Genomic DNA, 26,909 nt, shown 5'->3' on the forward strand with positions numbered 1-26,909 from the left:
AATAATTTTCAGTAATTATAACTTAGTTTTCTGGAAGTACAGGTTGAAATGTTATTTGTATTTATATATACATTAAAAATAGATATACACATTTGAGTTTAGTCTGTGTGGAGCCAGGTGTTATTCGTTGCCAGTTAGACTTCTGTCGTTTGATAAATTTCTGTAAAAAAATTTGATTCACCATGATAATCTATAAATGTAATTACTTATTTGTCTGGCAATCAACCAAATTGCACAACTCTAATCCTCTTACAGAGGACCTAGAGAGACATTTATGTAATAAACTTTGAGATAATGAGCTGTGTAATGTAGCAAATTTTCAGTTTTAACTGTGAACCATGAATGATATGTTCTTGTGTTATAACAAGAACTAAGTCATCTTAATTCAGGGTTATTTAAGAAGGTGTGAAGAAAAAAATGAGCCAAGTACTTTTATGAGGTGTTGTCCTTATTTATATAAATTGCCCTATCAAGTTGTGAAGTGTAATGTTTCGTATCATGAAAGAGTGGGTGGTTGCTTTTGGTATAAGATTGAATCACAAATATATGTACATATATAGTACTGAAATTTGTGCTACATTATTGTAACTTGGTTTAATACTAATATTAATCCAGAAGAAACTTAGGGACTTAAAATCATCATGTGAAGTACTTTCCTTTATGTCTTCCTACATGTATGGACTGTGTGTCTTTTGGGTTCTTGACTGTAGGCAGATCGGATGCCTGAGTCAGTGTGACAGTCTCCTCTGGTCTTGCATAATAGCAAATAACCAGATGTTCTGAGAAGTACATGGCTGGGCCTTTGTTTTGAACTTCCAGTTATTTTTTAACTGTTTATGTATGTGTTTGTTTCTTTCTTAGATTTCATATTCACCTCTACAATCAAGACAGTTTGATTGGTTGTGTTCTGCCATATCACGAGACCAAGCTATTTGTGAGAGTTATTCAGCTTTTAAATATAAAAAGCCCAACTCATAAATGGCACTGGCTGGATCCAATAAGGGTAAAGTACTTAACAGATGCATGCTGGGAGAAATGTGAAGAATTTCGTTAATGATCTCCTGACTCATTTCTAGATTTAAGAATGTGGTCCACCTGATGGTGTGATTAGTTGTAGGATTGTACTGAAATATTTAATTGCAGGAGTGGAGCCCGAATGCCCACTTGTTTGTTATTGTTCTTTAAGTACAGTTATAAAAGGCTTCAATCATAATTACTTTCTTTTGACAAAGTTAAACTATGCTTTTAAGGTGTAAGTATTTGCAACTGCTAGGCAGGTATGTAATTACTAAAGTATGTGTTTATTTGAACATATACTATACATAATGGCAGATTTGTAATGATGATACACATACAGTGTACATAGAATTCATCGTCTCTCTTAATGTAGATATAAAAACTCCAGAGAGGTGCAATTTAAGTAGTGTTAACTGATCAGTAGGATTAATTTAATGGGGTTATATTAATTTTTTTATCTGGGGCTTCTCTCTGTACCCTGGAGTGTTCTAACTTTATTTTTTTCACCCTGGACAGAAACCTGGTGTCCCTCTGGCAAGAGGTACTCTCATTACACACTGCTACAAAGACCTGGATTTCATGGATTTCATCTGCAGACTGGTGGCAAAATCTGTGAAGGTTGTTGCTTTGTTCTAGAACAATATTTGTGTGTTTTCCATCTTTATGTTAGCATTATGATGTTTATTAATATTTGGAATTGTATATTGAATAGTAGAAAAACCTCATTTGCAAAATTGTCATTGTCTATATAGATTACACTTTATAGAAATTCTTACAAGGAAGTGGCTGAGAACCAATGATTCATGGCAGCCTCTTGGCTTTCCAGTTCACAGTCATGAGTACTACACAGAGTAAATGGTCTAGTTACCTTTTTATGATAACGTATAATAGCTGAAGAAAAGAATTCATATCTTTCTACTTTCTCTGCAACAGGGAAGTTAGCTCTGGCCAAGCTTACTGCTAGGGACAGGTGATGCCTTCAGTTATCTCAGCAGAAGCTGGTAGAATTTATGTGCTGAAGTTCTGAGATGTTGGTCATTTTGGGGGAGCTGAACGTGTCTTCCAACTTTTCTTGGTGTCTCAACAACTAATTCTTCTGTGGTCCAGGTCTTTTCAGAATGTACTAGCAACTCTGCTCAACTGAGAGTTCTTCTTGCATTTTATGCCTCCACCATTGTATCAGCTCTTGGAGCTGCAGAGAAGATAACAGACCGTATAGTGTCCATGCTGCTCCCCTATGTCCAAAAGGTACCCGAAGTTTTGTTTTCCTTCCTGTGTGATGAACTATACTGTGTTCTGCTAACGTATTTTCTGCTGCTAACATTCAGGATGGTTTGTAACGTTAGGCAGGTGAAGTTCTTTGTCTCATCATGCTTTCTCACAACCCAGATAAGCACTTTTAAGAACTCTTATGTATCTCTCTTCCTTTATGTGTAGACCCTGCATGACAGCTTCTTTGTCTTGAAAGTTAACTTTATAGTTACTTAAGACACATGGAGAAAAAGGTAGTGTAGTTCCATGGATGTAAGGATGAAAAGGAATTCTATGTTAACATACTTTAAAAAAAATTTTTAAAAGTGCATGTCCAACATAGTACATCTTTGTTTTTCTCTTTTCCAAGGGCTTGAAGTCCTCTGTACAGGATTATAGAGCTGCAACATATATGATAATATGCCAGATGACAGTAAAGGTGACAGTGGATTCCTCCTTGGTGCATTCCTTGATGTTACAGATAAGCAAGACATTATCTAAAGTACCCTCATTAGCCAGGGAAGGGGTTGCTTGCCTGAACCTACTTCTGCAAACTCAGAAGGGAGACAATCTTGGGAAAAAGTAAGTCTTCATCAGTTGAAATTCCCTGTTTAAAAGCTGAGGTTGCACTTTGGTAATTTGAATGTTTTCATCCTACTCATTAAAGGGAAACTTCCGTGTCAGAAATGTTAGTAGTTGTTGCGTCCAAGGGTTTGGAGGTGTATTTGGCTCTTCAAAAATGCTTATGGTCACTACAGCTGAAGAGTCTTAGTGGTCCAAGTCTGTCGTTTGGTCTCTCTCCTGCTACTTCCAGGATTGCTGTCAATGTGCAAAATTTAAGCCTGTCAGTAAGGTTTTCATGAAAGTGGGAATCGTGGAACTGATGCTAGCATAATAACGTTAGCACAAATTTGGGGTTATTTAAAGATCTTGGAAAAAAGAAATTCTGCCCCTTCAGTGGAAGGGTATTCGCTTCATATGCAAGCGCTGCTCTGAAAGTGAACCCCTTACAATCTTTTCAGCATTTATTTACAGCGATGCTGTTACTTGATTCTAAGAACTGAATCCTCAGGAATGGTTTGAAGGTGCTGGTAAGCCAGATAACAAAACATTTGTTTCCCTTCCACCTGCCATTCTGTTCTGCAGGCCATTTAATTATCTGTGCAGAAACCCGGAACTGGTAACACTTTTGCAAGGCCTTTCAGAAGGCTATGATATCTCTCCTCTTCTGCGTTACCTGTTGCCTCACTTTATCTGCAGCATCATGAAATGTGATGCAGGTAAGTTAGCATGTGTATTTACAGTTCCAGTGAGTCTCACAAACAGATAAATAGCTGTTCTAAATGTTGTGGCTATATCATTTTCCTTTTGCTTCTGCTTCTAAAAGTGCACCAGTACACATGAAGGTGTTGCTGAGCTTGTGTGTGTGGGTGTTGCCTGTTTTTCCAGGTCCTGCAGTAGATGCCGTTTTAGGTATTGTTCTCTCTGTGTCGCTTTGACTTAGGTTTTGATTTTCAGTATTCAGCAATAACTTAATTTTGATGTGCTGAATTTTTGACTCTTAGAGGTAGTGTACTATTGCAAAATCCATGTTTTGAATCCTTTGCATAGATCATTTTTAGATAGATTACAAGTGTTCTGTATGTAGTTCAAATGATGGAGTTCTTTGTATGCCCAGTAAATTAAATGTGCCTGGAAATGTTCCTGGACAATGAAGCTGATTAGTGTGTCTGTGTCTGTACTAGTATGTCTACTTGTGCTGTTAACTGTTGTAACTGCCAAATTCTGTTTGGAAAAGCTTTTTAGTTGAAAAGCACTAAACTTCAGTTAACGACAAGAAAAGCTCGAATGAGTTGTTGGCATAGGTTGTGGTAACAGAACGGAAATGCTCCATAGCATACCTGAGCATATTGGTAGCAATAGAGCCTTTGGCATTTCAGTGAAATTGGTAGAAAGCATTGCTAGTAGCATGCTGAGAGTTAGTGCAAGTAGTCAGTGGACATTGTGCTTTTAAATTGTGTACTTGGTTCATCAGGTGATACTGCCTATACAAGCTATTTGTTTTAATCAATATGAGAAGGTTATCTTCAAACTGTTGTTCATCTTCTATGATTACTCGTTGTTCTTAGAGGAACAAGAAGATTCTGGGGAGACAGAAGACCATATTTATATCAAACATCTTGAAGGTATTCTTCAGAGTATACCACTGGAAAAGGATTTAGATCACCTTTTGGCTTCGTGAGTTAACTTTTGTTGTTGTTTCTTTTTTTCTGGAGCATTACAGTAATTTCTGGTTTAGTAACAACTCTCTTTTAGAGTCGTGTTTTTCTACTTACATGTTTAACTCCAAGCTTAGATTTCGAAACTGATAATCTGAATGATAACTGGATAATAGTAATCCAAATGATCAGTGTTTTTAGCATGCTTTTAGCACGTGGCTATACAGAACAGAGTGAAACTTTAGGCCAGGAGTAAATCTGTACTTGCAACAAGTAATGCATATTAATTGTTACCTGTTTAACACTGTGTTCTATAATATTAGTGAAAATTGTCGTGTCTTAAAAACAATGACTTTCTTTTATTTGTTATTTTAGCAAGTTTCTTGAAGAGTTTGTCTCCTACGGTACAGAGATTGAATCTAATCCCACCAAAATGGCTGCAATCAGTCAAAAGCTGCTTCCCCTTATCAGACTTCTTGAGAGAAAGTAAGCTCCATTTTTCTATGACGGACCTATGGCTTGTAGGCTGGTGATGTCAACTACAATCGTAGCTTATTGGGTGTTGTAAACACTATATTCTTGCCTAAAAAATATAGTAAAAACAACCGATTCTTGATTATTGTCTGTATTTTATTTTACTGATCTGTCCTTACATGTTTTATCATTAGTGCCATACCTACTGGCTCATTACTTTTATTTCTGGTCATTATTTACCCTAAGTGGGCTGCATATCATCTACCTAAGTTAAGACATAATGGTTGATTGCCTTTGCAAAGTTTCTTAAATGGTTTGGAAAAGTGCATGGACATTCGTTTTCCTTGCATTTCCATGTATTTCTATAGAAAATGCATGCTCTTCTGCAATGCCCTGCGGAAAACATTTGGGATTTTGTCTTTGGCAGGTATCCCAAAGCCTTAGACTCTGTGTTGGAGGAGCATCTGGAAAGTGCTATGGATCGGGCCAACCAAGACATTTTTCACCAGTTTATTTCTCTTTCATTAAGCTGTGGCAAATACAAGGTAAGTAGAAGCTTAATTCCTCATCCTACCTCTTACTTGGATATACTGTCAGAACAGTGATGTCGTGGCAAAGTTCTGATCTCTCTTCCTCTTTTTAAACTCTTCCTCTTTTTAAACTCCATCTCTGCCATTCCCACAAAAGCCCACGACCTTACTGAAATGGGGGAAGGTGGTTGATTAAAAATGTGGTAAAACCAAAAGTTATTCGATTTTTTTTTTTTAAGTCTATGTTCATTATGAACAGTCATGAGTATTGGCTTTTTTTTGTGGTTAAAATTTATACATTTCCACATGCCTATTATAATTAACTCTTTTTCCTTATGAATGTAGCCACTACGTATAGTGTATTGGCTGATATTCATAACATGGTGGTGCCCAGCAAGGTCTCATCATACTTAAAGATCTTGTCAGCATCATCCATGTCTGCCTGAGGGAGGGTGACAACTTTATCGCATCTGAGAGAACACAGCTGGACCCATTTGTTGCATCAATTTTATGAATGCTTACATTCAGTAACAAGGAAGAATAAAGTATCTGCGGAATGCTTCCTGTGCCATTTCTGAAGAGTAATTGAAACTCTGACTAACAGAGAATAACTGCACGACAGATTTGTTTAAGAAGTTTGAGTTATTTTGTGTTATTAAGAGATGGTTAGTATTGTTAGTGTTGTTTCAAGTAATGGAAAGAGTGAAGTCACTTTGGAAAAGAAGTGCTTAGTCTATTTTTTGTGCTGTTTTTCTGAACTCACAGTTTGTCGTGGAGTAACACTTGGATTAAGAGAAAAGCGAGGCACACAGAATGAAGGCATACGACTCTCTTCAGGCCTTTACTGTTTGTGAGATAAGGGCCGGCAATTATACTGGCAGGGATGCCTTTTTTAACAGTTTCTATCTGTGGTCTGTCACACTGACATTGTTGTTGGAGCTATCTCAGAATCCTTAGATAAGAGTAACGTCTTTCTAGGACAAAAAGGTATCTGTGGTTTACTGTACTTTTCAGGTTGCATTCCAAAAACTGTCTTCCAAAGTGAGGAAGACCAAATTTGAAGCAGTTACACGACATCATTGTTCTGCAGTTTTTTGGTCAGTTTCTCTTCTTTTCCAAAAAATTACAGATTCTCCTCCTGACATACACTGTAGATATTGTTAACATCTGGTGAGTGACTCTGAAATGTGTATTTCAGTTTCTGGAAGACTCTGATACTTCACTTCTGCTTAGTTTGAATCATCCTCAGCCAGCTGTGCGAGTCCTGGCTCTTCAGCATTTGAAAGAGGTTATTGAAACATCAAAGGTTTGTGTCCCAATTCTCTCACTTAGAGAACTTATTTAACATACAAAATAGAACATCTAAAAGCTGTTTGCCAGAAGTACTGGTTAAAGACAGTTGATATATTAAACTATTCGGAGGTGATATCCTGACATGATATTTTCAGAAGGCTTCTGGCAGCAATTTCCTTTGTTCTGAAGTCTGTATGTAGTTCTCGTTTATTAAACTGCTTGTAGACTAAGATAAAATCTAAGTCAGTGGTTACTTTTATTTTTCTTCTTTTTGATGAACTTTAGTCTCTCAGTTATTTGTGATTTAATCTAGGTGTTACCACTTCTTCTACAATTCCAGTATTTCATTACAGTATTTCATTAAAAGCCTGTAAATTGTGCTAACGTATTTTTTTCTTGGCTCTCCTTTCCTTTAGTTTCTTCAGGAAGGCTTTGATCAGTCATTTATAGAAGAAGCAATTTTGGGGCGCCTCAAGGATGACAACAGAGATGTTGTCATGTCTGCTTTCAGTGCTTTGGAGGTGTGTGTATTTCTTTTGATAAGTTAGGTGATATTTTAGCAGCTTCCGAATATGTGTCTGAAACCTATTCTTTATAATTGTCCTTCTACTTATCCCTTTGCTATATGGCTTTTGTCTTTTATTGCTCTTGTACTCCTGTCTTTGACATATGGCTTTTTTAACAAGATGAAACAGCACAGACTTGGGAGGCTATTCTTTACTTTGTCATATATATTCCTCCCCTGCAGTTTTCTCCTTTCTCATCTTTCTCAAAGTTTGTAGTTAGCCTGGATTTATATGTTTCCTTATTCCTAATAGAGCATATTTGAATCTTTAAATACAAAGTGTGCCTCCTGCTTATCCTGTCTGTATCTCTATAAAAATGTAAGCCATGTCAAATGACTTTTGCATGGAAAATGACGTAATGACAAGTCAGTATGCTAGTGAGAAATATTCAGCTGAGTTTTTCCATATGGGAGTCATTTGGTCAGTTGATATTAGCTAAGTACTGAGCACCAGCTCAGGTTCACTGGATAGGACTCTGGTATGCATTGTAGTGATTGTTTCCAACAAGGGTAACAGTCTGTCTTTATTGCTTCTACTAGAAGTAGTGGGACATATTATTAGCAGTAGTATAATTGGCCTTTTGAGTTCATTCATTCTCACTAAAATGTAGGAATAGAAGTGAGTGATTACATTTAAACCTGAATATCTCTTATTAATACGTCCTATGTTTTTTGTCATAAAGATAAGACGTAAAGTAAAAGCAGTCCTTATTCAGATTGCTTTGCTTGTTCTTTGTTTTATCAGTTTTACCAAACATTTCTGCATTTAATAAATTCTCCGTACTTTATCATACCAAGAGGCCATACTGGACAGCATTATAACATTAGTTTACCCCAATTATATTTTTATTACATGATCATCAGTAAGAATTTCAATAGTGATGTTTGATCTGTGCTTCTATTTGGTATAGCAGATACATTATCCATTGTAAACAGTCAAATATTTTTCATTTTATTATACTTACCTTTCTTTTTCTTGGTTACTTTCCAGATTTTCAGGAAACAAGTAAACCCAGAAGTAGTGGTTTCAAGCCTTCTGAGCATCTTCCAGAGAGCTGATCTTGCAAAGGATGGAAAGTGGTACATGTGTCTTTTTGCATGCTATTTTCTGTATATATTAAATAAAAAAAGTAACTCCAAAGAATGCTTAAAATGGTTTCCACTTTAAATACTTCTTCTATGCTTTATCTATGCTGAATTATAAGAGGATTTTTCAGCTGTTTGTATACTGTTTCCAGTGAGTTCCTTGTTCGTTCTCACTGCTAATTAGATTCTGAAAAAAAAAACAACCCAACATCAGAAGCATCGTGGAAAATGCTGAATAAAACAAAGTGTAGCAGACATGCTAGAAAAATGGCTTATCAACATAACTTTTTTCTCTTAGGTATAAGGTTCTGGAGCGAGCAATACAACTTTTAGTCAAAGAGGAGATTTTAAAAGAGAAGAAAGAACTACTGGATGAGGCGGTAATGCAGTTGTTACCCTTTATGGTGATCACTAATGCAAATTCAAAATCTTCAGAATGGAAAATGGCCATTTGTCTATCAGAATCTGATCTCTGCTCCTTACACCCTTTACTGAAAGACTGGCCAGAAGGTAATGTACTCGATGTACCTAATCTGATGAAAAAAGAGTTGTGACAGTTTAGGATCCAGTACTTACTGAACCTGAATGCTTATTGAGGGAGATTGGCTGTTGTTAACAGGCTGTCGTACTAGGAGTGTGATTAGAGTTCTTCAAAAAGCTCATTTAAAAAATGAAGTTGTATAGTATTTTTCTGACTAATTCTTATTATTGAGCTGTCAATGTTTTAATATGTGATTTGTATATCTGTGTTCTCTGATTTATTTGTTTTTCTTATGGAGTAGTTCTTCAGGAAGCAATTAAATCTAGCAAGTCTGCAGAACTGGTTGGAGTGGTCAACAAGAAGATGATTCTGCTGTTTTCTAAAAACATGACTTCAGGGGATTCTTCCTTACTATTGCAAATGGTATGTGTACCATGTTTTTCTAACCTGAAGTTCCAGGTGATCATTATAGTAGAACAGCTGTGGTATAGAAGAATTTTGTGTTGTTCACAACGTTGATCTCATTATTAAGCTTCTAGGGAGATATATGTATGTTACATAGCAAACTCCAGTACACTCCAGGTACTTTTGTCTTAACATAAGGAAAAAAAGAAATGAAGCTATTATCTATTTGGACAAATTATTTTTGTAATTAAATTTGGCTTGGTTTTTGTTTCCTGGAAAAGAAATCTAGATAATTAACAAGTTTACCTGTGGGTAGAAGTGTACACAAATGTATGCACATTCCCAGGTCCCAAAGAATACCATTACGACAGACAATAATTTGTTACCCGTGATAGAAGGTAACAGCAATTTATTTAGGCTTGCAAATGAAACATGCCATAAGGCTGTTGCAGCCCTGCACTTCAGGAAAGCCAACTTTGACCTCTTCAAGGACCTACCTGCAGGTATCCCATGGGTTAGAGCATTGGAAGGTAAGGGGGCCAAAGAGAGTTGATTGGCATTCAAGCACCACTCCTTCCAAGTTCAAGAGTGGTGCGTCCCTAAGAGTAAGAAATCAGGCAAAGGTGGAGACTCACATGGGTGAGCAAGGAGCTCATGGAAAAACTCAAATGGAAGAAGCAAGTCTGTGGAATGTGGATCTGGCCACTTGGGAGGAATATAGGAACACTGTCAGGGCATGAAGGGATGTGACGAGGAAGACTAAGGCCCACTTGGAATTAAATCTGGCAAAGGAGGTCATTGTCAGGAAAGGCTTCTTTAAGTATATCAGTAGTAAAAGGAAGGCTAGGGAAAATGTGGGTGTGCTGCTGAATGAGGTGGGTGCCTCGGTAATAGAGGACACTCAAGGGAACCTCCTTTAGCAGGGAGTTGGACTAAATGATCTCTAGAGGTCCTTTCCAACCCCTATGATTCTGTGATCCTGTGAAAGTCCTAGTGAAGTTACACTGTCTTACAGACTCATTGTTTTTTCCTCCCCTCCCATTTCCAAGGTTGATGATCTGATACTTGTTGCTGAAATGGAATCTGACAGCGTGAAACAGAAAGTAACTGCACATGTAATTGGTTCCATGCTTGTTCAATGCTGCTGCAATTTACAGATGAAGGAAAAATATTTTTCAGTGGCTCTCAGAGTCTTTCATTTCTTGGATGAAAAAATACGAAATCTCAGAGCTTGTCATCCTGAAGAGGTAAGATGTAAACAGTTTGGAGAAAGCATTTTCTTAGTAGTAGAGGAAATGTATTAGATTGTAAGAACATACAATTCAGAAACCTTGAGGAGGACTGAAAGTCTTGCCTTCATTTATTTTCAAAGCAAAGTCTTTCACTTGGCAGCAGTAACAGAAGCTGCCTTAAGAGTTGTCGTTATGTTTTACCACTCTAGTGAGTCCCTGTTTAAAAAATGTATATACATATGAAGAGCTCTTGCCTTATGCCCCACCAAGTGATTCAGTGCATCAGTGCTGTGAGCTTGGCACCAAGTCAGGACTGTTTTTACCAGCTACCTTGTGGCATCATGTGGTATCATTATTCAGTTTAGGAATGCAAGTTTTTTTCAGTTGTTGAGTAAAGGGTTTAGTGTCTTTTTGATATAGGAAGGAAGAAAATACAGCAGAGTATGAAAAATAGCTTATATTAATTACAGCTTCGTGCAAATCCTAGGAGAAACAGTATTTCTGCATCTTTCACCTGTCTTTGTTTTTATGAATATTTCCCATCAGGTTTGTTGCTGATGGTTGTTTATTTGTTTTAAAATGTTGAAACAGTTTGTTCTTTTCTGTCTGTGTAAGAAATGCACTGGAGCAGGGCTGTATTTCTTATTGTACACCTTCCTTGCATACATTATGTAGCAATACATGGTAATTAGCTTTTCTTACCTCAAATGATTCCCAAGCAGACCTAGATGTAAGAATGAAACTGGGTGTCTGGAGAATCCTGTAACTCCTAATGTCTTTGAAGAGATATTTTGTGGAGGGTTGTATTTTTACCCTTTTGTTATCTTGCTTGTGTACACTTTTAGTCATGGTAGTAAGAGCAGATACGAGTTTTAAAACTGCAGATGCAAATTAAAACATAAAATCAGAAATGTAATTCAATTCTTAAGACTTTGAAGTGAGAAGTGAAATATTGCTGGACATCAGTGCTAAATTCTGCTTTCTGTTGCATGAGATTGTGACAGTGTCCATTTAAATACATTTTCATTCACAGGAAACTCCCTCAAATTGGTCTGTTGAAGCAATACAGGAAAGTTTGGTGCCAGTGGGCTTATTAACTGCATATATAGAAAAGCTCAACAGTGACCAACGTGTTGATGCAGAGGAGTCAGCTATATTTTTGTTTCTATTGAGAAGCTTCATTAATGACCTAAAACCTCCTTCATCCTTTCAAAAAGGTAGGCATTAAGGTTTTGACTATCCTCTTTTATACACCAATTTGAAGTAACTATGAAATCTGTTGATGTATTGTCTTATTTTAACTAAATGTTTATTTCCCCTTTGTTCCTGAAGTTGTTTTGTGCACCCGCTGTAACAGTTATAACCTATGTTTTTTTAGAAGAAACTTGGTGGAATCCTGAATCTCTAAATCAAGATTGCAAGGACTACCTGCACCTCCTTTTGGGGCTATTTGAGCTACTTGTTTGCGGAGCTAGTGAGGGGAGCGATGCTGTTCAGTACAGAGCATTGATGAATCTCTTATTCAAGGTACTATTTTTAGATCTATTTTCTTAGTTGTTGTTCTGAGTTGTTATGCAGAGTATTTTGCAAATATTACACAGAAACACATAATTGTACAGAAAAGTGAGAAAATTGAGAATGGATCATGCAGTGCTGCTTGTGGCATGCTAGCTGCTGTGAGCAAATTAAGAGTCCTAAGCTTCACCTGATTACTTAACACTAATTGAATGTATTAAAAAACTAGAGTGAAAATCAAATGGACAAGCTGGGGCAATACATAATACATAAGGTAAATACATAATACTGATTTGCTTGAGTGCTAACTTAAGTTTGAGTTAGAGCTTCTGGTCCTGCCAAGCAGTTGCTCTTTCAAATTTGCTAGCTTTTAAAACAAAAAAATTAAAAGGAGGACTTTTAGAAGTTTTTGAAGAAGAGAGATGAGTAAGAAAATGGGAGAAGCGACTCCACAGAATTTAAGGAATGGGTTTAATAACGTCCTTGGGGCCTAATGAAGGCAACAGCTGCAGTAATAATTTGCTTTTCACTTCTGGAGTAGTGCTGACCTCTGATTGTAAGAGTGTTTAATTTGAAAAGGAGAAGACAATTATTTCTGTCTGCTCCAGAGCAGTTACTGTAAGTAGAAGCTAGGTTTTGATGGAATCCTGGGAAAGACAATGGGGTAGAGTACATCAAAAGCTTTATCACTTTGTTCCAGTAAGCTCTGTTCAGTCTGCTGGATACTGAGTGGGCACTCCTGTTTGATGAATGGAGACCTCTGAGGAGTCCAGAGGGCAGTCTTCAGACAGGAAGAGTATTAGCTATTGTCAGACCACGTAGTAAATGAGAACTGTAAATTCATCTGGGAGACTGCTTCAAAATCAGAAGTTATCCTCACTGAGCTTTGACAGAATAGTCCTAAAGCAGAGCTGAAATAATTGCATGTAGATGTGTGAAAAACTGAATCAAATCTTCTGGAGCAGCGACCTACTGAAGAGGCTGGGGGAAGGAGGCAGGTGTGCTCTAACTTGTGTCTGAGAAGGTCAGCAATACATGTATGATTAGATACATGATAAGAACGCTTATACGGAAAACCCAGAAAAAAATCTAAGAATAACGTTCAGTGTGAATATTCATTAGAGACAGCTGTGCCACACAGGGAAGCTAAAATGTCAGTCCTTAAATACTGGCTTATGGATTTCTGAAAATCATTTTATGTGACGGGTAAAAAAGCCAGGAGCTACTTCCTTCGAGCACTTGCAATATACATGTGTCTGCTGTTCAAAGAGGAGATCAAAAGTTCTTAATTAGTTTTACTTTTTCACACAAAAAAATCTTGCTTACTTAACATATTATACAAATATCCTTACAGATGTGGTTTTAGTCTGCAGCAAGAAGGAAAAATATACTACGTTTACACACCTGACTCCTTAATTTTATTTCTTTGTACTCCTTTCATTTAGGTGGTTTACTGGATGCTATGAATAATATTTGGCCAAATAAATCAAAGCTTTCAAACAAATGCTTTTCTTTTTTTTTCTCTTTTTTTTTTTTTTTCCCATTACATTTAAGGTGCATCTAAAAGATTCAGAAGTTCTCTTCAAATTCCTTTCAGTTTTATGGACTTACAGCTTTAGCCTTTCAAATCATCTGAATTATGAAGTCAATGCAATGCTACAGACTCGAGCTCTGTATATTGGCTATGCAGTGCTTGTATCTCAGACTTACCAAAAGAAGAAACAAGTGTTGTCCTTGTCATCTCCAGGTAAGTAAAATGGTATCTCTCATTAATCACAGTATTTTTAAATTTCATGTCATTTTTCTGTATTTTATACCACAAAGGGTATCATTTATGTTCAGGAGCACAAGGCTGAGATACCTCTTTCTTGCTGATTCCCTGCTGCAATAGGTAGCCCAATCTTGGAAGCAGTTGAAACACCTTTTTTTTTTTTTTTTTCTTTTTTTCTTCTTTTTTTCCTTTTTTTCCCTATTTAATTAAACTTTAAGGTGTTAAAGAAACAAGCTCATACAAGCTCATATGCTGGAGAAGTCAGTTACAGCACCTTACTTTCTGTTTAGTAAAAGGATGTGGCAGTCAGTAGCAATATATGAATTCTGTGAGCTTAAACGTGAATATATTAGAGGTGTGGTGAAGGAGTTCAGAGCTATGCTGTCTCCTTGTAGTCTAGAGGTTTATAGTGAAAAGATGACTCTGAATTCCAAAGTAATATCAGTGCCTCTTCAGAGACGGTTACAGTAAAATTCTGGCCATGCAATTCTCTTATCTTTTCTTCCTTCCTTCTCTCTTTTTGCAGTGGTGGTATCTCTGCTAATTAATTTGGGTAGTCCTGTGAGTGAAGTTCGAAGGGCTGCTCTCAATTGCATCCATTCCTTGAGCGGTATGAAAGAGTCTCTATTTCATCCTGTTCTTCAGCATCTGGGGCAGAAGACAGAGGAGATTGTATCTGACCCTACGTACATAACACAGGTATTTTTGCTAATAAGGTGTGTGTTGGTACAAGTTTTGGCTGTGGCTGTGACCTTGTTTTTTTTCAGAGGAAATCAAGGTAACTGGAGACGTTCATTGTTTCTGTCAAGTTGCCAGCTTTGAAGGAATATGATTCTTATAGATGGTTTAGATGGTGGGCTACCAAGAGAAATGGAAAAAGACTGTATGTCAGCCAAATTCGCTTGTGAAGGAAAAATAAAAAGCAGTGGATTTCACTTGAATAATTGATGAGAGTTGATATAGCCAGTAGCATTGCAAAAAAGGAAATGTAGCAAGAGCTTTAACATGCTTCTTACTTGTTTATCTTAAAGGACTATAAAAATATTCAAATAATGTGTCACATACAGAAAATTGAGAATATCAGTCAAGAGATGGTAACCTGTATTTTATTTACAGATGAATAATTCAGTTTATTACAAAAGTATTGAATAAATGTTGTTTTAAGGAATTTTTATGGCAGGGAGATGATTTAATTTTCACTTTGTTACCGAACTAGATTATGGCAACCCTATTTGAGGAACTTGAAACTCAACCAAAACAAAAATCCCAGAAGAAAAAACTATCTGAAGCTTTGGAAAACATAGTTGATTGTGTACAGAACCCTTTTTGCCCATCATATGTTGCAAGAAACTTAATGAAAATTCTTCATGAAGTCCATGGTGAGGTGAGCGCAGCCTTGATAGTTTCACACTTTTTTTTGTCACTATTGTATGTAATTGAAACACAGAAGAATCATCTAATTTAATTTAAATTTCATTTAATAGTAATGCTGTTAAATAACTTCATAATTTATAGATTATTAGGCATTAAGTTGACATTCCGATAATAGGCAGTAGTGCTGCAAAGTATGATTTGACAAAACACAAAATATTTATATGCTGTATCCGGGAATGCATAGGATGCAGTATTTTGTGTTGGAGTTGTTAAGGAAGCTCCTTTTGAAGTTACGGAAAACAGCTGTTTCAGAAGAAGGTTGTTCCAGAAGGAATTGATTATCTTGGTTAGGTATCAGTGAATGTAGAGTTTTCTGTACAGAACTGTAACATAACAGGAAGTGCTAATCATTTAATTTTATTTGTACATGTTGACTTAATTGTATCTAGTATACTCAGAATTCCTCTTCTCTAAGTGCTGAAAAATATATGAGTTTATTGTTCCAAAAATGAATGAAATTACAAATTTTTATGTTCTATTCAGTTGTCTGTTTCTTGAAGGGATTGTACACTGCATAGAGATGAGTATTCCTCCCTCAGTTCTGAGTTTATAGGAGACAGTAGTCATAAATTGCTTTAAAAAATGCTCTCAGTTCTTCAAAAGCATGAAATATTATACTGCAAAGGTGTAACAGCAAAGGAGCTATTGAGAAAGTATTCCTGGTAACCTGACTACAAGACATGTATTTTTCCTCTTTAATAGCTGTTGAATAAAATAGAGTATATAATGTAATACCAGACTGACAGGGAGCAGATGTTGCAGTAAAATGAAGCTGTGCTATTGGAAGTTTGTTAAAAGAAGACTGGATAAGAACCAAACTGTTCTTACAAATCTACTCTGTTTGCAGATGATTCTTACTCATCTTCTGCCTGCCTTAGACCGGTTACTTGAGAAGGTCTTGAAGGAACATGAGACAGTGTTGAAAGATGAAGTTGTTCTCCTGCATCTCATACTTGGAAAGTTTAATGAACACTCAGCAACCCTCTTATGCAAGAATCAGCAGAGTCTGGATTTATTTATCAAAAGTCTACATGCTGCCACAAAAATCTATGAAGAAGTTCCACCTTTCCAGATCACAGCACTTGGGCAGGTCTGGCTTTTTGCAAGATTTTTTAATCCATTTTTCTGCTTAAAGAAAATAGTAGCATTTAGAATTGGATTTACAAGAACACTGTGTTAAGGAGTCCATAGCTTTTGACCCGTCTTTGTTTCGTTACAAGTTTACGAAGTGTCCATCGTGTCTTTGAAACAGCTAAACAGGCTGCAAAGCCCTTAAATTTTCTGGAAGGAGATGTTGCTGCTTGATTCATTTGTGTACTTGGACGAGTACAGAGTAGAAATGTTGTATTTGCATGCACATGAATGCCTTTTTGTTTGCCTGCAGATGCTGATGTTCATGTTCCTTCGGCTACTTTTTTGTCAGTGGTATAGGAACTTCCTGCTTTTTTCTGATTAAAAAAAATTCTCAAGAAAATATAATAATTAAGAAAAGGACACCTACAGATTCAGACCTTCTCTTAAGCCAAGTATTACCCTATATTTTAAGAAATAAATGTCAGGCAAAAGCAGACTCCCTCCATCAGGCAAAGCATTTAGGAACATTTTAGGAACCAATATATTCTGATATTTCAGAAATATGTTTTAATTTAAGGATCTTTTTATGTATACAAATACCTAGCTAATAAGTAAATTTTCATTATATATACATATACACACACACACATATATACCTACATACATACATGTGTATGTGTGATTGGGTGCGTCATACATAATGTAGCCTGCCCAAGTTTCATTGCTTTCAATTTTGTTGCCTTCTTACAGTAAACCTCTCTCTGTCTTTTCATTTTTTCCTTTGTAGATTACTAAACCATTCTTTGCAGCTCTGTCGGATGGGAGGGTGCAACAGAAGCTACTGAAAGTACTTTTTGACTTACTGTTGAATTGTAAGAACCCACTTTGTGCCCAGACAATTAGCAGTGTGTTTAAAGGGGTAAGTGGTAAATTACAGTACACAGAATTTTGTTCAAACATCTTGCAGTGGTTCCCTGTTGCAACATGTAATGCCCATTGTTTGTATCATTTATAGCACTAAAGGAGTCAAAACTACTTGCTATATAATTGTGTTAGTGGCATGAAAATTTGAATAGTTGCTTTTAGAAGGTGTTTCTGTGGAAACAATGCATCAGTCATTCATTGCACTATGGTAATGAATTCAGTAGAAGTCACTTCTTTCTACTGCACTGATTATCATTTTCTGGGTAAAAACTGTCTTTTTTTTTTTTATGGTTACCAGAAGACCTTTCCCAGTAGCTTTCACGTGGTAATTTATTGTATTACTTGCATTTTGTATGCTACAAGAACTACAAGTAGGAAAGACATTCAAATATTATGGTGATATAACTTAAATATATGAATATGCGCATTATATACCCATATGTGCATGAAAAGAACACATTTAAAAAACAAAGGAGGGGCCATAGATGTGTGGTAGGGTATGACACGTTGTTCGTGTGTAATTACATTATTGTTTTTCTTTCAGATTTCTGTGTGTGCTGAGCAGATCGTTACAGAAATTGAGCCTCCTGAGAAAACCAAAAGTCTGGCCACTGTTCAGCAAACGAGAAGGCAGAAAATGCAGCAACAGAAGTAAAATAACTAGAGATAGAAATACGTTTTGAAAAAGTTTGAAAATACCTCTTATTATATTTCATAGCTTATATTGAAAGCATGAATATCTTTTTCTTCATTTCCCACGTTCGGTAAAATAACTCTGAGCTACTTTCAGCAGCAGAAAATTAACCATTGTTGCTGTTTTAAAACAGATGAAACTGTAGTTCTATTTTAATTTGGAAAAAAAAAAAATCCCTCCTCCGGAAGTTTTAATGTTGGCATTTGCTCTTGGTTTTGTTGGTAGTAAACTTCCTTAGTAATGAAGGTGTATGGACAGATTTCTGTACACATGGCTGGAGCTTAACAATGTTCTTCAAAATATTAGTTAGTGAAGTGAAAGACAGCATTTTCTTCTAGTTAAATGGAAATATAAACATTCATTTTTAGATAGCTTCATCTAGTTTGTTCTCTCCATTCTCATAAAGAAGCTGTTTGAACACTGTACTTTAAGCATTGGTTGTTGGCTGCTGTTAGAACAGGATGTTGTGTTGGTTTCTGGGTTTGGCTGGAATAGCTCTTCCTACCTTCTTATTTTATTTCAGTTGGCCATATTTAACAACCATCACCTATTAGAATGATCCATGTCAGAGTTTTAGTACAAATATTGTCACCTCTCCAGGAGAAGAAGTAAAGGATATTACTAATTTTGTGAAAGAAAATGTATATACATATATATTTTTTAACTTATGTTTCTATTTTCTGAAACATTGTACTATCATCTTTGGAATTGTATATCCTGATTGTTTGTCTTGCCTTTTTAGAAAGCCCCCAGATGCAGAATTGGCACCAGAAACAAGCAACTTCAACTGGCAGAGGGTTATGCTTGTTCTGGAATTACTACAGCACAAGAAGAAACTTAAACGTCCACAGGCACTGGTACCTGCACTTTTTAACCTGCTGAGCCGGTAATTTTGTCTCTATAAAACATTCTCTTCTGCAGCAGACTTTGTAAAGCGTTAAAAGATGAGGTACTTTCCTCTACTGTGTTGCCAGGTTCTGTAGCTTGCCTTTTTTACATAAGATTTCTTTTAGGTACATCAGATAGGTAAATCCTTCCTGCTGTAAGTGAAGATCAAGTTTGAACATCCAAACATTTGTGGGTCCTGATGAGATGCATCCCAGAGCCTTGAGGGAGCTGGCTGACGTAGTTGCCAAGCCACTCTCAATATTTGAAAAGTCATGGCTGTCAGGTGAAGTCCCTGGAGGAAAGGCAACGTCGCACCCATTTATAAGAAGGGTAGAAAGGATGACCCAGGATGACTACCTGTCAGCCTCGCCTCTGTGTGAGGGATGATGGAACAGATCCTCCTAGAAGCTATTCTAAGGCATGTGGAAGAGAGGGAGGTGCTATGAGACAACCAGCAGGGTTTCACCAAGGGCGGGTCCTACCTGATAAACCTAGTGGCCTTCTGTGATGGTCTGACTGGGTCAGTGGACAAGGGAAGAGATGCTGATGTCATCTATCTGGACTTCATTAAAGACTTGTACATGGTCCCCCATAACATCTTTCTCTCCAAATTGGAAAGGTATGGATTTGATGGGTGGACTGTTTAATGGATGAGGAACTGGTTGCAACAATATACCCAGTGACCACTTTCCAGAAGCCTCAGTTTAAAACTTCTGTAGAATAAAGATTGCAGTTTCTCATTTGCATTTTAATATGTTGTTCGATCACTTATTTTCTTATCTCCTTTTTTTCAATCCATGAATTTGTTCTTGAATGTATAGGTGCCTGGAACCTCTGGCATCAGAAGAAGAAAATATGGAATATACAAAACAGTTGATCCTCAGCTGCCTGTTAAACATCTGTCAGAAACTGTCACCAGATGGCAACAAGATCCCAGCAGGTAAAAATTGCCAAATATATTTATTGATACTATGAACAGTACAGCTTTTAAATAATGACTCCTACATTTTTTCTTCTTGGAGACTACATTGTGTTGTCAAGGGATCTTCTGGTTTTTGTGGGGGTTTGTTTTTTTTGTTTGGTTTTGCTTTTTTGTAGATTCTGTAGGTATGATCTGCAGATTGAAACCATTGCTTGTACTCTTGTTTATTCTACCATGGTTGACCATTAGGGTTTATACTAATGAATTATTTTTTGCTCACAGATATCCTTGACAAAGAAAAATTCAATGTGGAACTGATAGTTCAGTGCATCAGAATATCTAAAATGCCCCAGACGCATCACCATGCACTGCTTCTCCTTGGTGCTGTTGCTGGCATGTTTCCTGTAAGTAGTACCTGAAGATATAGAGCTTTTTTATTGGGAGGATTTTGGGTTTCACTTTGAATTTGCCTTTTATATTTTTGGAGTTATTTTTCTTTGTCACCATCTTACTACTATTACCTGCTATAGATTTGAGCTTGTATTATGCATTAGTATTGACTCTGACAGGATTTCCAAGTTCAGAATAAAAACAAATATTTTACATCAATCTTACCTTTCTTTTTAAATCTGAAACACTCTTTCAGCTCACAAAACCCAAAAGAGAAATGTTGCCATACCTTCTTGCTCTAAGTTGAGACAAAATGTAGGAATCTAATTCTTGAGCTAGGTGACACCACCACTCCAGCTCTCTTATTGTAGTAATACTGTAATTACAATCTAGCTAAAAAGAGCCAACATTTAAATTGAGCTTTCTGTTGTATCATTATAGATGTTTCAGAAGTATAAAAAGAGCAGAGAGGTGCTGCAGGTCTCCTCATAGCTGATTTTGCTTGTCATACTACCATAAGACTGAGTTCAATAGTACAGATCATTTTATGAAACTAAACTCAATTTCTACTCTCAAATTATTTGCTTGGAAGTGTGCCTTGGTCTCTAAATAGTATTTAGAACTGAGTAGTCTTATATTACACATTTAAAATTAGTTAATTGCCAATTTTGGGAAGATAATGATACTCATTTTATATTTTACATTTATATTATATACCTATTTTATAAAATATATATTTTATTCTCATTCTATTTTATAGAAATCAAGTGACATCTTTAGGAGTAAGAGATACCTTGAGATATAACATATGGAGCAGCACTTTAAAGAAACTAATCTCATCTGTCTTTTTTTTTCCAGGATAAAGTTCTCCATAACATCATGCCCATTTTTACATTCATGGGAGCAAATGTCTTGCGTCTGGATGACACTTACACATTCCAAGTAATAAATAAGACAGTGCAGATGGTTATTCCTGCTCTTATACAGGTAAATTTGTCTGCTTAATGGAAAGGACTTGGAAAAAATTGAACTCTATGTCCTTTCTCTCATCGGCTGAATTTACAAGAAAGAACTTGTGTTTGGTAACCTGCTTGAACTGCCCTACCTGTTTGTAAATAGGCTGAAGATAGTGATTTGTCAGAGTCCTCAAGAGGCGTGGAAGAGGTGGTAATAAAAATCATCCGTGTGTTTGTGGATGCCTTGCCCCATGTGCCAGAGCACCGACGCCTGCCCATCCTGGCCCAGCTGATCACTACAGTGGGAGGAGACAGATTCCTCTGGGTTCTCCTGGTGCTGCTGTTTGAGCAGTATGTGACCAAAACGGTGACTGTGACAGCAAGCACAGACAAGGTTAGAAGTCCATTGGGGTCAACTTCTTCAAAGACAGATCTCTTCCTTCCTGTTCAGTTTTGCAAGATAAGACCCTAGTTTTCACTAAAATACTTAGTGAGCTCTGAGCTTGTGCTTTAGCAGAAACTGATGGTGAAACACCTTATTACTGTCATCTTATTTGTTGAACTTTGGCTGTGACACTACTGAGATGTACCAGTCCTGGCCAGCATGTAGGATATCTTGAGTTATACATTGAAAATTGTCTGGAAAAGATTAAGTTTTGTCTAGTTTACACCTGACTAAATAGTGAGGAAATATAACTTTTCTCTGCTTTAAGTAGTTTTTCAGCCAGGGTATTAAGTGGCTGGAGACATCCTTGATAAAATATGCATTATTTCAACATTAGTCACCAGCTGGAGTTTAGGACAAGGAACTTATGCCAGCAGATGAGGTGTTATCCTCTATGGGCATGCTGATACTGCCATGCAGATGGAGTGAGCTGATGCTTTTTCCCTGCCCTTTGGAGCTAGGTTCTCTCCAGCAACTTGCTGCTAATATCCCTTGTGAAAGCCCTCACAGTATGTAGCTCATCAGCAGTAGTAGTTCACAAACTGACTGAAGAGTGTGGGGTCTTTTTATCTTTTATAAATTATTGAAATAATCACTTCTCTCTTTTTAAACTGTAAACAGGATGCTGTGCTGGAAGCAGACACTGAATTTTGGATTTCCATCTGTTGTGAATTCAGCGTACGTTGTCAGTTCCAAAGCATGATGAAAATAATCCAGTACTTGACAGAGCTACCAGAGAATAAAGAAGGTAACCACAGAACAGCCAGCAGATGCATATGAACCTCTTTTTACTCTTCTAGATAGAAAACTGAGCAACACAGAATTGCTCTGATGATGGTTATGATATGGGTTGTTTTGGTGGCTTTTTTGTGTTCTTTGTTGTTTTTCTTTAACATACATTTAATCATAGATTCATTTGGGCACTTAAAATCAAATGGTACTCAGAAGGTACAGGAAATCATTTAGCTGAAATAAGCTGTTATTCATAGCAGACATAATTATGGGGCCTATTGGTCTGTTGTGGTTTTTGTTTTTTATCTTGCTTAAGCATGAAGGAGGTGAAGGTTGGTTGCTTCTTTTTAAGGAAGGACTTGGGATTTTTGTTGTTAGAATATGTTTTCTTAGCCAGGAAGGATCTGCTAATGACAGTGAAAGCAGTTTTTACAAATACTTTACGTAGTGCATTTGTCTTCCTTCCACTGTCTTCCTTCCTCAGAAGCCTCTCTTGTTTGTAGTCAGCGTGCTGTAGATTTAGCACCAAGAAGAAGGATTGTTAATGTAAAATGATCAGATGGCACTGCTGCTCTTGCAGCTGTTGAAACAGAAAATTTATCTTCTGTGGTATTTCAGAGCATCTTTTTTGGAACTTTACCATGATTTTGGATGCTGCAGAATAACTGTCCTTGATTGCCCCTTGGCTGTTATTTTCCTTTGTTTCTGTAATAAGAAATCAAATGTCCTTTTTCCTTGTCTGTAAATTTGTTTTGGGAATGTTTTCAACAGATGATCCTGGGCCAAAAAAATCAAGAACATGCAAGACAAAGCTAAAAAACCAAGATGGGCAGCTTTTTAATGTAGAGTCTCACTCAGACAAACAACTTCGGCATTTCAAATACTTGTCAGTCTCCTTCATGTCACAACTTCTAACTTCTCAGAGTTTGGTGAAAAAGGTAATAATGGCAGACTGCTTTTAAACTGATCGCATTAAGTAGCTGTGCCGTGCTCTAATTGATGAGATTTAATTTGCTTCTTAGTATGATTTTGAATTCAAAGAGGTGGAAAGAATATACTGTTCAGTGTATATTGCTGACACCTTAATTTTCACAGCTCTGAAACATCTCAGTAATTTTCATTATTTTTTAGTAGGGCCTTTGCAGATAGACTCGGTTTGTGCAATTGATGGGTAGGTAAAAAAGAAGGGACTCGGTGAATTCCCACTGGCTTTATGGAGTCTGAAGTTTCACCCACAGTCTGTTTAATTCCAGGTTTAGTCTGGGACTCACACTATGAACTCCAAAAAGACAAAATTAATGTTAAAAATTAGTCTGTGGATCTAGCTAGAAGTGGTTCCCAGTACTTCAACTGAGTATTAGTCACCAACGTGAAATGTAGATTTACTTCTGTGGCTAAATTGCCTGCAGTTCTGATTTTCTTCTGGAACAGTCTAAACTGCAAATGTGGAGAACTCAATTTTCACAGTTAACATTTTCATTCTTCGTTTTTAAACAAGGTAGTTGAATGTGAAGAAACAGAAGAGCTACAGAAGTTGGAACAGAGGTATGCTTTACATCTGCTCCATTCCTGCTATTCTTATCCTTTACTGCAGTATTTTTCAAGTGTAGTCCCATCAGAATGTTCTTTCCCAAATATTTTCTGAGGGTATTTTTAATATCTCCCAGCAAGAAGCAGTATTTAGTACATAAAGGTTACATTTTTAATTTTTTTACATGGGGAATTTTCTTCTTAAAAGATACTGTTTTTGTATTTCTGATTGTGCTTATTTACATACTTGGCCATAATTGTTTTCTTGTTGGTGATGGAGAAAAAAAAAAAGAAAAAAAAATTAATGGATGTCTCTATGTTGGCGTAAAAAAAAAAGAATAAAAGAAATAAAAAAAACCAAAATTACTAGTAAATGCAGATTACAGTTGTGGTCATTGGGTTATAACAGCCAGTGATACAAAAGTGAGGGTTTCTTTTGGGGAGGCTGACATTTTATGTTTATTCTAAGTGAAAAGGGATGTAGGATGCATTTGAGATGCTTATTTTTAAACACGGTATATTCCCAGGTTATTTTTGTTTTCACATTCTTAAATAGAACTACTGTTGTAGATAGATGCTAATTTGGTAGATTTCTAACATGCATGTATAATTTTCCTTATTGCCATAGGTTTTTTGTCAATATGTGTATGTGATCTGCTAGTCTCTCCAGTGGGTGTTTCATTTTCTTTCACTGTTGCTGTCTTGTTTGTGACATGTTATGCTTTCCAGGAACACAGTTGATTCCTTAAGTGTCCTTGTTATTTACTGAAAGATTGTTCCTTTCTGTCTAGGCTGTTAGAAGATGTTCTTCACTATATAAACACAGTGGCATCCTCAGTGGAAGGAAACGCAGACAAACCAACAGCCAAATTTTGGAGGGTTCTGCTTAACAAGTCCTATGATATGCTGGATAAAGTATGTCTTGTTGGCCCTTGTTAGCAGTGGGACATTCCTGCTTTTATTTATTAATACGGTTGAAACTATCATAGGAATATTTTTGCTGGATTAGTAAATAATCTTCATTGCATTGTGCATTGTTGTTTGAATTCACCTAAGAGCTTTAGCAGCTACCTATGACACCTTAGACAGAAAAAGCAGAAAATGAAATCGGGAATGCCTATTTCATCTAGTTTAGTTTGTATTCTGCTGGCTGGAAGCAGTCATTTTAGAGCCTGTCTGGTGGAGAACAGCAGCCCTCCAGCAGTATTTCTCACTGTTAACTCATAAAGTGATTTTAACTAATGCTTAAAGAATTGCTGTACATTTCTACATGGAATTTAAATGTAGAAATGCTCAGTATGCTTTTCCTTCTCATCTTTTTCTGATCAGAAGTATAGTTGTAGAATTGGGCTGACTGTCCAGTAGCATTAACAGTGCTGTGAAGAAATTTTTCAGTCTTCCTATTAACAGATTGTATTATTTAGCTTGCCTGTGAAGTATGTTAGAGTTTTCATGAGATATATTCACATCACTGAAAGTATTTTAAGGGAAGGAAGGATAAATGACCAGGATAGATATAAGAACAAGGAAATCGCTGAGAAAATGTTGAAGCTCTTAGGTATTGGCTAGTTAGCAACCAATAAGCATACATTAAGTGCTGTAACGGGAACCTCCTTTGGTTTTTTGCTTGTCTTAAATACAACATTGCTGGCCTGTCCTCTTCTTTCATTCTGAAACCCACGAAGAAAGTTGAGTTTGACTGCCTTACTTGAAGGCATTCACAGCATTGTTCCGTTTATGTTCTCCTACAGGTCAATGCCTTATTGCCAACAGAAACCTTCATCCCTGTGATTAGGGGACTAATGACAAATCAGCTCCCATCTGTGAGACGTAAGGCAATGGACCTTTTGAACAACAAGGTACAGCAGCGCACAAAGTGGCAGAAGAGCCAGGTGAGATGACATGGTTAAATCAATTCCTTTTGCTGAAAAACAGAGATTGTTGTAGAATGGTTTGTGTTATGTAACATCAAGTACCAATGCTGTCATGCAGCCATTGAGAGAGGCAGTGAGATGCAGGCTAGCTGCCCACAATTACCTTACAGGGTCTGAGTTCTAACTGCGTGTTTGAAGTGTGTGTTCTCTTGTGCTCTCAGGTCCGGCAGCTTTTGGAACTAGTTCCCGAGCTCATTGCTATTGTGCAGTGTAAAAGAAAGGAAGAGGAGGAGGAGCAAGTCATCAACAGGCAGACTGCTCTGTTCAGCCTCAAGTTGCTCTGCAAGGGTTTTGGCACAGAAAATCCATTGCCATTTGTACCTGTTCTGAAAACTGCCATTGATCTGGTTTCTTCAGAGAAGGAGGATAAGAATGTGATGGGAAGTGCTTTGCTCTGTATAGCTGAGGTCACCTGTACACTGAAGGCCCAAGCAATCCCTCAGCTTCCAAGGTATTGTCAGGTTCTTTTGAACAACAGCAGTCTGCCCCTGTGTGTTTTGTGTAGATAAAAGCAACGGCATTTGTAGTGCTTGAAACGCGTCCTACCTGTGGAACTAAGCAGGTAAATTGTAGGGGACTTTTATAATAGATGTTAGAGATTCTGCTGCCCTACTGGAATTGATTGTATTTAAAAACATGAGAACCAGTATCACTGAAAACCCCACATGTTATTATTTTGTTCTGCCTGCTCAAGAGGAATTCAAGCATCTAACCTGCTGTCCTTGAGATTTATTTCTAATTACAAATAGAAATTTCTTAAATGTCATTAAATCTTACAAGTAAATCTAACATCTTCACTGTCTCTGGAAAAAGAACAGTACAGAATTTTTATTTTTCCCAATTGCAAATGTAAAAATGGATGTGAAAGTTGTCCCTAATGGCTTAAAGGTTGTATTTTGAGATATTAAATATGCCTCCAAATGGTCAGTGGTTTCACTGTTCTGTATTTATGCTTGGCTATTCACAGGCTCATGCCAGCACTGTTGAAGACTTTAAAAAATAAGAAGGAGCTGATCTCCAATGAGATTTACTTGCTGAGTGCCGTGACTGCTCTGCTGAAGGTTGCAGAAACATTACCGCACTTCCTCAGTCCTTACCTCACAGATTGTTTGCTGCAGGTGAGCCATCTGACTCGGGCAGATATGTA

General features: G+C 36.8%; 1 protein-coding gene across 1 annotated transcript in view; it reads left to right on the forward strand.

The window, feature by feature from the left end:
- The window catches only part of HEATR1 (HEAT repeat containing 1), a 34,399-nt gene that overhangs the window by 2,715 nt on the left and 4,775 nt on the right, over positions 1-26,909 (forward strand). The window contains exons 4-37 of the mRNA XM_040698263.2: positions 862-1,003; positions 1,534-1,635; positions 2,125-2,265; positions 2,639-2,850; positions 3,415-3,548; positions 4,398-4,506; positions 4,863-4,973; positions 5,389-5,506; positions 6,690-6,797; positions 7,201-7,305; positions 8,341-8,429; positions 8,734-8,945; positions 9,218-9,339; positions 10,371-10,568; positions 11,587-11,770; positions 11,932-12,080; positions 13,623-13,815; positions 14,366-14,538; positions 15,056-15,223; positions 16,121-16,363; positions 17,135-17,266; positions 17,816-17,922; positions 18,708-18,851; positions 19,675-19,793; positions 20,058-20,179; positions 21,024-21,152; positions 21,285-21,515; positions 22,188-22,314; positions 23,070-23,236; positions 23,797-23,843; positions 24,620-24,743; positions 25,580-25,720; positions 25,924-26,213; positions 26,730-26,880. Of these exons, the coding sequence (XP_040554197.1) occupies positions 862-1,003; positions 1,534-1,635; positions 2,125-2,265; positions 2,639-2,850; positions 3,415-3,548; positions 4,398-4,506; positions 4,863-4,973; positions 5,389-5,506; positions 6,690-6,797; positions 7,201-7,305; positions 8,341-8,429; positions 8,734-8,945; positions 9,218-9,339; positions 10,371-10,568; positions 11,587-11,770; positions 11,932-12,080; positions 13,623-13,815; positions 14,366-14,538; positions 15,056-15,223; positions 16,121-16,363; positions 17,135-17,266; positions 17,816-17,922; positions 18,708-18,851; positions 19,675-19,793; positions 20,058-20,179; positions 21,024-21,152; positions 21,285-21,515; positions 22,188-22,314; positions 23,070-23,236; positions 23,797-23,843; positions 24,620-24,743; positions 25,580-25,720; positions 25,924-26,213; positions 26,730-26,880 (5,044 nt within the window). The remainder of the gene's footprint in view (positions 1-861; positions 1,004-1,533; positions 1,636-2,124; positions 2,266-2,638; positions 2,851-3,414; positions 3,549-4,397; positions 4,507-4,862; positions 4,974-5,388; positions 5,507-6,689; positions 6,798-7,200; positions 7,306-8,340; positions 8,430-8,733; positions 8,946-9,217; positions 9,340-10,370; positions 10,569-11,586; positions 11,771-11,931; positions 12,081-13,622; positions 13,816-14,365; positions 14,539-15,055; positions 15,224-16,120; positions 16,364-17,134; positions 17,267-17,815; positions 17,923-18,707; positions 18,852-19,674; positions 19,794-20,057; positions 20,180-21,023; positions 21,153-21,284; positions 21,516-22,187; positions 22,315-23,069; positions 23,237-23,796; positions 23,844-24,619; positions 24,744-25,579; positions 25,721-25,923; positions 26,214-26,729; positions 26,881-26,909) is intronic.

Source organism: Gallus gallus, chromosome 3 (assembly GCF_016699485.2).
Source record: "Gallus gallus isolate bGalGal1 chromosome 3, bGalGal1.mat.broiler.GRCg7b, whole genome shotgun sequence".
Taxonomy (NCBI): domain Eukaryota; kingdom Metazoa; phylum Chordata; class Aves; order Galliformes; family Phasianidae; genus Gallus; species Gallus gallus.